This window comes from Cyprinus carpio, chromosome A15 (assembly GCF_018340385.1).
Source record: "Cyprinus carpio isolate SPL01 chromosome A15, ASM1834038v1, whole genome shotgun sequence".
Taxonomy (NCBI): domain Eukaryota; kingdom Metazoa; phylum Chordata; class Actinopteri; order Cypriniformes; family Cyprinidae; genus Cyprinus; species Cyprinus carpio.
Genome location: NC_056586.1, coordinates 21,431,802 through 21,444,991, shown reverse-complemented (window position 1 = coordinate 21,444,991; position 13,190 = coordinate 21,431,802). Strand labels below are relative to the sequence as shown.

The 13,190-nt window shown below is 40.8% G+C and overlaps 1 protein-coding gene and 1 long non-coding RNA gene across 2 annotated transcripts in view; both read left to right on the top strand.

Moving 5' to 3' along the window:
• The first annotated feature begins 10,451 nt into the window (after positions 1–10,451).
• LOC122147735 lies at positions 10,452–10,846 on the top strand. The gene is made up of 3 exons (XR_006161808.1): positions 10,452–10,466; positions 10,547–10,605; positions 10,783–10,846. It is a non-coding gene; the product is annotated as an uncharacterized LOC122147735 (long non-coding RNA).
• Positions 10,847–10,982: 136 nt separating this feature from the next.
• LOC109074530 (proto-oncogene vav-like) overlaps positions 10,983–13,190 on the top strand; it is a 5,919-nt gene continuing 3,711 nt past the window's right edge. The window contains exons 1-6 of the mRNA XM_042771714.1: positions 10,983–10,990; positions 11,221–11,275; positions 11,661–11,729; positions 11,813–11,916; positions 12,817–12,916; positions 13,028–13,123. Coding sequence (XP_042627648.1) covers positions 10,983–10,990; positions 11,221–11,275; positions 11,661–11,729; positions 11,813–11,916; positions 12,817–12,916; positions 13,028–13,123 — 432 coding nt within the window. The remainder of the gene's footprint in view (positions 10,991–11,220; positions 11,276–11,660; positions 11,730–11,812; positions 11,917–12,816; positions 12,917–13,027; positions 13,124–13,190) is intronic.

Here is a 13,190-nt window from a genome sequence, read left to right as displayed (position 1 = left end):
TGTTTTTTGTGTTGTTGTTTCTGGTTATTATTTTTTTGTTGTTTAATTATTTTTTGGTTTTTCAGATTTTTTTTTCATTTTTTTGTTTTTTGTTTGTTGTGTGTTTTGTGTTTTTTTTTTTTTTGTTTTCTTTTTTTTGTTGTTTGGGGGGGGTTTTTTGTTTTTTTTTACTTGTTTGTTTTTTTATTTTTTTTGTTTTTTTTTTGTTTTGTTTGTTTTTTTATTTTTTTTATTTTGTTATTATTTTTTTGTTTTGTTTTGTTTTTTTTGTTTTTTTGGTTTTTTTTTTGTTTTTTAGTTTGGTTTTTTGATTTTGAAATTGTTATTGTTTTTGGATGGTGTTTTTTTTGTTTTTTTATTTTTTGGTTTGTTTTTTTGTTGTTTTTTGTTTTTTTTGTTTTTTTGTGGTTTTTTTTGTTTGTCGTTTTTGTTTGTGTTTTTGTTTTTTGTATTTTTTTATTTTTGTTTTGATTTTTTTTTTCAGTTTTGTGTATTTTTGTGTTGGTTGTTTTTGTGTTTAAATTTCAGTGTTGTTGTTAAGTGGGTGTTTTTTTTTTTTTTTATTGTTTTGTCGTTTGTAGTTTTTTTTTGGTTTTTTTGTTGTTTTTTTTTTTTTTTGTTGGATTTTGTTTGCATTTTTTTGTGTTTTTTTTTGTTATTTTTTTATTTTTTGTTTGTGTTTTTTGTTTTTTTTGTTTTATATCGGTTTTTGTTTTGTGTGTTTTGTTTTTTTTTTTTTTTTGTTTGTTTTGTTTTTTTTGGTTTGTTGTTGTTTTTTTTTTGGTATTTGGGGTTTTTTGGTTGTTTTTGTTTTTGTGTTGTTTTTTTTTTATTTTGTGTGTTTTGAGTGGAATTTTTTTTGTTGTTTTTTTGTTTAATTTTATTATTGCAAGTTTTATTTTTAATAGTTTCTATTTAATACTACCTTAACTATTAATTTATTTCTGTGAGTAAAGCTTAATTTTCCAGTTTCAGGTCCTTCATTGTCAGCATTGTTGATCCTGTCAGAATCATTCTGATATGCTGATTTATATCAATTATCTTTTTGCTGTTTCATTACATTGTTTTGTAACCTTTTTTGCAGCGATTCTATTTAATGATAAAAGTAAATAATTAAATCACAAAACAGCATTCTATTTTCAAAGTAGAAATCTTTGTTAACAATATGTTTTACCGTCTTCAAAAGTTTGAACTAAATGAATACTTTATTCAGCAAGGATGTTTCTAAACTGACTTTTTTTTTTAATTTTATAATAAGCTTATTTTGTTGAAATGATCTATTTAATCATTCTGATCTTTGTCACTTTATTCACATAAATAATCCTGAAAAAATCGTTGAACACAGTGTTGGTATATATGTTGTGTTTACGTGGTGTGTGTGTGTGGGGGTGTGTGTCTGTGTGTTGTGTGTGTGTGGTACATATTTGCCACACATATGTTTATCGCGTTCATCTATTCTATGTGGCACGCTTATGTTTCCAAAGTCAAAGTTTCTAAAACACACACGTGAGTTCACCACCCTCAACAAACTGATGTAGAACATCTGGTTTAGATGCCAACTTACTTCAAGTATTTACGCTCGACCTTACAGCACGCTCTGAACAGCAGATATATATATATATATATATATCAAAGGTCTCAGCAGCAGCAGCAGCTCTGCCCTTCCGCTCGCACACAGCAGTGGAGAATCATTAACTGCGCCGGAGACAGCTCACCTGGAAACCCACACCGATCCCAGCGCTCGAGCCTTCAGCTGGGACATCAGCATCCGAAAATGTTCCTCCAGCCCAGAGGATCCTCACAGCTGACGAGAGTTCCGCTAGCTCTCGCGCATTCCTCGCATTCCGCCGCCGCGCTCACCTGAACACCCGCAACCCGCCCGATCTGCGGCGGCAAGGGGCCCTTTGTCGGCGACTCGACCACGCCCCCGTTTCAGCGCCGCCAGAGACGCGCGCGTTGCGCAAGACGCCGCGTTCACATAGAAAGAATCCAAGAGCTCCCTGATATGTTACTCTTAAAATGACGATAGAATCGAGGAGAGAGAAGAGAGGAGAGAGAGAGAGAAGAGGAGAGAGAGAGAGAGAGAGATGAAAGAGAGAGGGAAGAGAGAAGAGAGAGAGAAGAGAGAGAGAGATTATGTTGTACCTGTACGTTTATAGGGCAGACCGTGGATTTAGGTGAATTACTCGGCATTGAGTTCTCTGGGTGAGTTTATGATTTATTTATTGAAAGCAAATAAACGTTTTCAAGCTAATGCGTATTAAGACGTTTGGATATCTTTGTTGAAGGATACAGTATGTGGGGAATTAGATTGTCACAGTTGTCACCTACGGTTAACACTTCAGCAACGTATAAACAAAAATAAGTCGCAGTTGAATTCAGCAAAAACATGACTTCTTTATTTTATTTATTATTTAAAACAAAAAAAAATACTCCCGTCTTAAGCACTCGGTTGAACAGTTTATTCATGATTGGTGTTTGTGTTTTCTGTTATAGTATAGTATACTACTTTGTGCCTGGCATAGACAGCTCGTCCGGGTGACAGCGTTCAAATGAAGGTGGAAAAATGGCTATTGAACTATAATTTAACAAATTCCATGCATGCAGACCATGCAGTCATTTACAAATGAATACTACTTGCATTTGGCACTTGGTGTTGATGTAATTAAGAAATGAGTAGGATGAACTAAAGGAACCTGAGATTGTGTTTGCTGGAGGGGGCGTGGTCTTCATCACAGGTATGCAGTGAGAGCTGGAGGCAGGAGGCGGGGCTCTGTGGTTGTCACGGCGACGCAGTCTGGCACAATGCTGCTGACGGGAAGAGGGTCCAGTGGAGGTTTGACCAGGTCAAGCGACGAGGTCAGAGAGAGAGCTTATGACTCATAGTTGCCGGTCGGTTACTGCAGAGTTATTCTCTGAGGACAGGAAGCGCGATATCAAGCATAATGCAGCATGAGGACACAGTCAGCAGTGGTTATTAATCTGCGTGTGTGTGTGTTCACCTTTCTCAGGCTGTATTCTCTGCTGCTGTTTCTGTAGTTGCATTATGATGGTTGTTCTGTGTTCTGGATCTTCAACTCCCATCAGTGGAAGATCATCTTCTGTTTTACTACTAGGGAGGTACGCCTAGGAAACATGACACGCACACAACACGAAGCAGGACACACACACACACGAGCACGAGAGGAACACACACCACAGCAGCACACACACCCACAGCACACACACACACACACACACAATTTTCAAATTGAATCATGGGAGTTGTTGCACCCAAAAATTTGGAAATTATCTGAGAATTCACTCACCTCGTTCATCTGATTCAGGATTAGTTTTTGTTTCGTTCAATCAGGGTAAGATTGGTAGAATGTTGAGCACTGGCGCAGCGAGTGTGTCTCAGCAATGGCATTCTCTGCAGGTGGAAATGGGGATGCCGTCAGAAAAGATTAAAGGCAACCGGGCTTGATAAAGCACAAAGATCACAAAGATCAACCAATCAAGTAAGTCCCGCAAAGAGCACTCACGTCCATCTTCTGGTTAATTGTGATGGTTTTTATCAGCTGTGTTGGACTCTCAGTCTGACGGCAGCCCATGTACACTGCATAGCATCCATATGATGAGAACTGATTGCAGTGTCGTACATTTTCTACAAACCTGATGTCGGAGAAACAAACTCATCTACAACAGCTTGCTGGTGACAATGATGTTTTTAAAGGTATGCTATGCTCTTAATAAAACGTTGCATGTGAGTGGTTGTACGAATAATGTGAAAAAATGAAAGAGTAAATAGATACACCTCTAGGCCGGTCAGGTAGTGTTTCTCCACGCGCTGTGTAACTGCGGGCAGTCCGATCTGTCTCAGCCAGCGCGCGCTCGAGCCGATGGCTCAGGTAGGCGCAAGGAATTTTACAGGATAACCACCTCCAATCAAGTTGTCAGCATTCACAAAACACAACAAGCTCACATCTTGCTACATCTGCTCAGAAACCTCAGCTTGAGCTGCAACAACCGACATGTCGACTAATGAGCGCTGTGTAGCTATATTCATTCTTGTTTAATCGGTAGTCTGTAGCCGTGATTTTTACACAATAATGTTGCATACAATGAAAGTGCAAAGATGAAAGTGAACCGTGACATACAAGCCACGTGTATGGTGGACCATACATCGAGAATTTCGTGCTCTGCATTTAAACCCATCCAAAGTGCACACACACAGCGGTAAAACACACACACAGCACAGCAACACACCATGAACACACCACCCGGAGCAGTGAACCAGCACACGCACGGAGCAGCCGGGTATCATTTATGCGGTGGCTGACCGGAGAGGCAAGTATTGCCTGCCCGAGACATCGAACCCGCACAACCTGTTAGAGTTATGAGTGCAAACTCCTCTAACCACTAGACCAACGACTTCCCCAAAATTGTAGGTTTGGTTTAATGCATGCAGAGCAGTCCACTAGTCAATAATGCACTTAGAAACTAAATTGAGATGTTCATAAAATAAGGAGTCAGAGAAAAGAGTCCCTCCTAATCTATAAAACCAGTGCTGTAAAGGAGTTTTGCGTTTCGTAGTGTGGATTTTGATTATTGTTGTAATCATTGACAGTTTCTCACAGAACCAGTTCTTTCCAGCATCAGGAGAACACATTCAGTTCTGATAAACTAGCGAATTAGAAAGCGTAGTGTGGTTACTGTACAGACAACAGGAAAGGGGAACATAGAAACTTTCTGTTCGCTTCGTTTCTTTAGTTAACTCTTAGCGCTATAATCACCGCGGCTCCAATCGTACACCTCTGTCTTTGCAGCACAGGTGCCACAAAATTAAAAAAAACGAAATTTAAGTCACTACCTTTACTTATTTATTATTGATAAATTTTTTTTCTTTAGTGTTTTAGACGTTATCTGTCTCTTCTTCTTCAGTAGTTGGTGTACCCATATGTTGTTCACGATCCTCTCACGCTTTCTCTCTCTCTCTCGGCATTTGAGGTCCAGCGGCCGCCTGACTGAGGGACCTGAGACGATGCGTTCTGCTTGGGCTGCTCTGCAGCCGCTGTACTCTCTCCTCAGACAATCACAGCGCAGGAAAATATCTGCAGGTTGAAGACACATTCAGGTGTTTCTCATAACCGCATGGGTTTGGCTGATGATGTGTGAAGAAGATTATCAGGTAAGCGCCCTGTAACAGGTCCAAACGTGATTCTATACATCATTCTGAGGTTGTGTTTTGATTCCAGGGAAGTTGATTCAATAAAACCTGTGAGGTCACTTTGGATTGCATAATCTCCATATATGTACAATTTGATTACCATTTCGTGGGGTCTCTTATAGTTGTGATTCACTATTATATAAGCATGGTAACACCAACAACAAACAAAAAAACGCTAATTGTTCACACCCCACGCTGTATTTCACATGACATCAGGAGTGTGATGAGTTAGTGACTATTTTCGATACCAACCACATGTAGCGCCCTTTAACACTAAAATGAGGCGCTAACCTGGTTGTTAAGGAGGGCCCAGCAGCAGTGACTTCAGATGATAGCTGAGCTGTTTTCTTCAATATAGAACATGTGTTCAATTTATTTAGACACGTGGCAGGAATGCAGTATATTTACAGAAACTAATGGGTACTAGACGCACTTGTGTGCAAATAAGATCGGTGGCGCCATGTACTATTATAGAGATATTTAGACCGAAATGTGGTTAGTCAGGCGACGTATCAACAAAACGCGAGGCGAGAAACTGGGTGCTCTATCAGAAGACAAGACAGAATGAACTTCAAGCACTAAACGGAAAGTGAGTTTTTAATTGAAACAATACGTGTCTTACCCCGTCTGCCAATATTTCTTCTTATTTTAAGCATAAATCCCTTTAGACTAAGTATTTGAAATTATTTTACATAAATATAAACCAAGACAAAAATACTGAATATGTGATGAATGTGTTGTGAAACAAGTTAACATATTCACATTTTACAGTTTAGAACAAAACGTCGCTTGAGGATCAGGTGTGACGTCAGCATGCTTTTGTTAGCAGCTTGAGTTTAGTGCAGTCGTGCTCACAGGTCTTGTTTTGTCTCATCTCCTCTGTTATTGATTCAGGATCTCGTTCAGTGTCTCGTTCTGAATCATCTGTGAACGGCGGATGAATGAAATGCCTGCTCTTTTACTGCTAATGAACAATAACTGGTCTGTGTGTGTGTGTGTGTGTGAGAGAGAGAGAGAGAGAGAGAATTTACATGCAACAATGCACTGCTGCTGCTGCTCTTTGGCTGCACATGCTGCGGTTAGTAACACACATTCACACACATATTACACAGCAAACACACACACACACAGTCCTGCAGCACATGCACACCAAACAGAGAAACCACCACACTCTCACACACACACCACACTAAACACACACACCACACAAACACACACACACGACTCTCTAGCAGCGCACATGCAGGACTATAAACCCCAAATTTTACAAGTCAAATTAATTGTCAGATGTGTGATAATGACAGAGGAAAGAGGAAGTTATGTGCAGTTGAAAGGCTTCCTCCCCTCTCTGCAGGGTTGCAAGGCAGCAGGCGACAGCCTTGAGGAGAGAGGCGAGAGCGCCAGGCGACAGAGGCGACGATCACTGGACCTCCTGAAGAAGCAGGAAGGCGAGAGAAAGGTCAGAGGAGAGAGAGGCTGGCTTCATTGATGAGATCACGTTCAGTCGCTGGACACTTAGTCACCAGTTTATAGTTTCCAGATTCAAGTTGGGTGAGTCTGTGATGGTAATTTCAGTAGTTGTGCGGTTGAGTTAGTGTTGGTTTGTATGCCATTATGGAGCGCACTAGGAAGGTTTTAGGTCAGCGAGAAGAAGGTCACCCGAGGGGGCGTTCAGAACTGCTATAGCTGCTGATCTGAGGTGAGTGTGGAGGGGGGAAAAAAAAGATGGAGATGTGGAGACAGTGTGCCGGATGGCTGATTCAGTGCCGAGTGCGTCCCGAGAAACCAACAGAGTCACCTGGGACAGCGCACAGGTGAAGTGCTTACCTGCGCATTACACAACAACAGCCAGCTTTTCAAAAAACATGGGACGCATTTATCAAAGACTCCGGACACGGTTCTCCTGACCAGCTTTCAGCCTGGCCCATCATGTAAAGGCGAGAGTCCACTCAGCAATAGACAGTTTGTCACTCATTCATTTAATCCTCTGAAGATGTTTCCAAGCTGTTTAGGTTCCTTTCTTCGGTTGAGTACAGAAGAATATCTGATGAAAGAATGGTTGAAGGTATGCATTGAATTCCATAGTAGTTTTTCCATACCCACATTTCTTTCAAAAAGATATTACTCTGAACTAAGAATATGAAACTAACCACAGGCTTGGGAGCAGCAGAGGATTGACTAAACTCGATGACACAGGTACTAACACATCATACAGGCTCAAAATCAGGTCATTTTTCCATTGTTTCCTTAACAAACACACTTTATCAATCATAAAACAATGACCTAAAATACAGAACAGATGACATTATACAATGTTTTCTTCTGTAGAATTTCTTTAGAAACCAAGAAATAAACTCCTAGACTTTTCACTTTTTGTATGAAGTAGTAAATTGAAAGATTAACACCTGTGTATGACACAAATCATAAGTAGATTTTACAAAAAGCAAAAAACACATTTCAGGCATTCTGCTTTAACATTTTCATATTTCCAATTCAATATAAGCCTTCCATTTATATGCAGAAATGTTCCAGCAGAATTTCTAACTGGTGAATTGTTCTACGCTATTTTCTTCAGTGTAGGTGTTCAGCTACATCTGATTGTTTGCTGGTATTTCATTGTTTCAGATCTGGAAATACTATTTTTTTTCAATATAGTATGACTGTGAGAAATGCTCTTAGCAACTTGAGTTTTAGAAAGGTTTGTAAGCGTGCCAACTGATTGAGTTTGTAGTTTTGCGTCCGAGTGAGAAAAGATGTGCAATTGGAATTTGATAGATGTTTGTAGTATGTTTCACAAAGCGGTAAATGCAATGATCCAGCAGTCACGAAGACGCGTGATGGTAACGAAAAGGTTTGAGCTTGGGTCGCAGCGACCCCTGATAGAAACTGATAGTGCCATCTGACTGCGGGATCAGTGCTGTGAATGTTTCCGGCGTGTCTGTCAGAAAGTGATCTGTGGATGTTTGTCTGTTCTGAACGTGTATTTGTGTGTGTGTGACAGGTGTGTGATCTGGCCCATACGCTGAAGAAGATGGAGTGTTACTCTGTCAGCTGCCTCAATAACCTGCTGCCGCAGTCGGTCAACCACCGTCAGATGAATTAACCTGCGGCCCCAGATGTCTCAGGTACAGAGAGAGAGTATCTGTGTGATATGGAAATCACGCGATTACCATCAGCAGCTTCATGAGCTTAATGACAAATGAATGTGGCTGTGTGTGTGTGATAGAGAGAGGAGAGGAAAGAAAGCAAAGGTCCAAGCTGAACTTGGCAAACATTGTGATCACTGTCAGTGTTTAATGGAAACCTCGGCTGTCACACATACACACACACAGATTTTAGAAAGTTTATTGTGTGTGTTGCTGATAAGTTTACAACACTTGTTTCATGTACAGTCTTACATTGCACTTCCTTATTCTCGGCTTAACTTCCTCCTACACACACATACACACACACACACACACACACACTCTCACACACACACACACACACACACACACTCACACACAACACACACTCACACACAAGGCTGTAACTCAGGAAGTACTTTAAATGCAGATGTATATGATGTTTCTGCCTTTGTTCGGTGTCTCACACACACAGTTGTACTCCGACTGTCGTATATTGAATAATGTAATCTCACAATATATGATACAAAGTCTCTCTGTGTGTCTTTCTGTCTGTCATCTGCAGCGCTGGATAGTAACCGATTACATGTAATCTGGATTACGCAATTAGATTCACTCCGATATTTTCCTGTCTTAAAATCCTACGTATACTTTTACTCAGAAAGTCTTGCAGTTTTATGGAAATGGTATTCTTTCCATCTATCTATCTACTCTATCTATCTATCTATCTATCTATCTATCTATCTACAAACCGGTTCCCAAAAAGTTGGGACACTGTTCAAATTGTGAGTAAAAAAGGAATGGAGTAATTTACAAATCTCATAAACTTACATTTTATTCACAATAGAATATAGATAACATATCAAATGTTGAAAGTGAGACATTTGATATGTTATGCCAAATATTGCCTCATTTTGGATTTCATAAAGAGCTACACGTTCCAAAAAGTTGGGACAGGTAGCAATAAGAGGCGAGGAAAAGTTAAAGTTTGAAGTTATCATCATCTACAGTGCATAATATCATCCAAAGATTCAGAGAATCTGGAACAATCCTCTGTGCGTAAGGGTCAAGGCCGGAAAACCATACTGGATGCCCGTGATCTCAGAAGTCCAAAGATAGGCAAGGATCACCAATTTCTTTAATGCTGTGAAATAGTGGAGCAATATCGAAGAAAATTTCTCAGAGAAAAAAGAGTACGAAAAGAGTTTGAAGTTATCTGTATTTACAGTGCATAATATCATCAAAATTCAGAGAACTGAGACAATCTCTGTGTGTAGGGTCCAAGGCCAGAAGCCATACTGGATGCCCATGATCTTGGGCCCCTTGATCCAAGCATAAGTCTTTCTCAGAACCAAGGCTCATTTAAAAATGGACTGTAACTTAAAAGATGGGAGAAAGAAAACTGTTCTGTGGTCAGGCGAATCAGAATTTAGCAAAGTTCTTTTTGAAGAAACTGGGGACTTGCATGTCATCGGACTAAAGGGACAAGGACAACCCAGAAGTTGTTATCAGGCCGCTCAGTTCAAAGCCTGCATCTCTGATGGTATGGGGTTGCATGAGTGCGTGTGGCATGGGCAGCTTACACATCTGGAAGGGCACCATCAATGCTGAAAGGTATATCAAGTTCTAGAGAACAACATATGCTCCCATCCAGATGTGCGTCTCTTTCAGGGAAGACCTTGCATTTTCCAACATGACAATGCCAGACCACATACTGCATCAATTACAACATCATGGCTGCGTGAGAAGAAGGATCCGGGTACTGAAATGGCCAGCCTGCAGTCAGATCTTTCACCATAGAAAACATTTGGTGCATCATAAAGAGGGAAGATGCGACAAAGAAGACCTAAGACAGTTGAGCAACTAGAAGCCTGTATTAGACAAGAATGGGACAACATTCCTATTCCTAAACTTGAGCAACTTGTATCCTCAGTCCCCAGGCGTTTGCAGACTATTATAAAAAAGAAGAGGGGATGCCACACAGTGGTAAACAGCCTTTGTCCCAACTTTTTTGAGATGTGTTGATGCTGCATGAAATTTAAAATCAACTTATTTTTTTTTTTTTTTCCCTTAAAATGATACACATTTTCTCGGTTTAAACATTTGATATGTGACGTCGGGACTTTGCGAAGGTCTGAACTCTGGGAGAGTGACTGATGTGTGGTGCAATGATGATGATAATGTAACGCTAACGAACGCTTGTGATCGACAGGTGATCAACACACTGTCCATCCTGTCACAAACACCGCTGGCCCTGCAGAGAGGATTCCGGTAACACACACACACACACACACACACACACACACACACACACACACTCTTAGTTTAGTTGAGTTAGTCATGGTTTACTCACCCGCATGTCGTTCCAGATGCGGCTCTTTCTCCTGTGTGGAGCACAGAGGCAGATGTTCAGCAGAATGTTATTTGTGTGTGTCTTGTTCACTGCAGGCCATTTCCAGATGAAGCATGTGTCGGAGATGATGACATCTACACCGGCCTTTCAGATCAGATCGAGTGAGTGTGTGTGTGTGTGTGTGTGTACAAAGAAATGAGCTTAATCTGACAAAACAGTCATCATTTCTTAAAGCAATAATTAGAAGATGCAGTGGTCTTAACGTTTTATTTAAAAGAAAGAGACTGTCTCCTACATGACCCGGTGGAGCGCAGATGACGTCTTATGACTGTGTGGAGGACGCGCAGAGAATGAAGACGATGAATTTATGACGACTGATGAGGACGCGAGGAACCAGAAAACAGTGGAGACACACCACACCAACACACACACAGCACACCACACAAATACACACAGAGAACGTATAGATGAAAGTCTGTCTGTCACCAGCAGCAGAGGTTGCAGTGGCACAAGAGGATCTGCTGTCTCCCCAGGAGATCAGGACAGAAGCGGAGACAATACACAAACACACTGGAATCAATACTTCAGGTAACGCACAACTACAACACACACACACCCACACAGATCACTTTACTCCTGTAATAAATATAACAGTAAATGAGCGCTGGCGGCTTGTTTATTTGCGTATGGTTGTGACCTCCACTGGGAACGATCTCACGCTATGGAGCGGAAACCAGAGGGGCCCCGAGGCTCTGACCCATTAGGCCGTGTGATGTGCAGGTGCTGCGGTTCGCTGATTCTCTCACAGTCACATCTGATGATGAGAGGAGCGTGCCAGTCAACCTGAAACCGAAAGTGTTTCAGCAGCAGGGTCTCTTTGACCACGAACACACACACATTTCTCTCAGACACACACGAGCAATGAACACATGACTCACACACACGTCCTGTTGTGTTTGTTTGGTGTCCACAGCACTTTCTAAAACCGCTGCAGCCTTTCCTGCAGCCTGTGGACATCGAGAACATCTTCATCAATATTGAAGTGAGTCTGTCTGTCATCTTCATCAGTTCATGAGTCTCTCTGGGTCATCTGATCAGCTCAATAATCCACGTCCTCTCTCACAGGATCTGGCCAAGACTCATCGCTCTCTGCTTCACGAGCTGCAGGAGTCCATACTGCATTTACGAGCCGAGAATCTCTATCAGATCTTCATCGACTACAAGGAGAGGTACGACACGCACAGACCTGAGCGCTGAGGAGTTTAGGAGAAGTAACCTTAGACAAAACTCGTGCAGCACTTAAAGGAAACATTCCTGAGGTTTCCAGTCAAACTCATGAGGGATTGATCTGAATGAGCTTTTTACATTGAATCTGTAAATGAATCATTATTTCAACTGATTCATTCAACAGCACTGATTCATCTGTAAATTAAACAAGGGCTGTCCAAATTAGTGAGTCTCTGACTATTTACTTATGGCTTTATTCAGCAACACATTGATTCATATACAGAAATGGCACTGTCTTTATGAGTGAGTCATTGAATCGTTGGATTCTGTTATTCATAAACTGATTCATTCAGGAACAAAACATGTGACTGTTCTTAAGTGAGTGGGTCGTGCTGAACCGACTAGTACTTTGTTTGAAACATTGATTCTTTAAGGAATTAAAAATGACTGGAATTTGTGAATCATTGTTTCTGTGGATTGTTCTCAACCATATTGATTCATTTTTGAATGAGTTTTGGAATCATTGGATTCAGTTATTCAATCAACAACACTACTAATTTAATTAATCATTAATTCAGTTACTCTTTCAACAACACTTGATTTGTTCAGGAATTAAAATAAGTGACTGTCTTTTTAAAAATGTGAATCACTGGAATCGCTGATTCATTCTAACAACACTTGATTCATTCATCTCGAATGTCATTTATGACACATGTGCAGAAATTTTGTGTCCACATCACTTGTAAAACCATTTCTCTTACACAATCCGATAGAATGGGACTGTGACGTAAGAGTGCATTTACGAATGATTTACACACTAATTGTTTCATCATTGAGGTTCATTGCAACATATGTGAATGAATGATGTTTTGTCTGTGTGTGTGTGTGTGTGTGTGTGGTAGGCTGTTGCTGTATGGACGTTACTGCAGTCAGGTGGAAGCCGCCACCAAACACCTAGACAAAATCACCAGCACGCATGAAGATGTGAAAATGAGACTGGAGGTCAGAAACACATACACACCACAGACACATTTATCCTGACATAAATACCACCAGATAACTGAAAACCAGCACAAACCAGTGATCTCATTTAGCAAACCTGCTCATATTTAGGAGTGCTCAGTGAGAGCCAACAGCGGCAGGTTTTCACTGCGAGATCTGCTGATGGTTCCCATGCAGAGAGTCCTGAAGTATCATCTGCTGCTGCAGGTAACACACACACACACACACTCACTCTCACACACACACACACACACACACACACACACACACACAA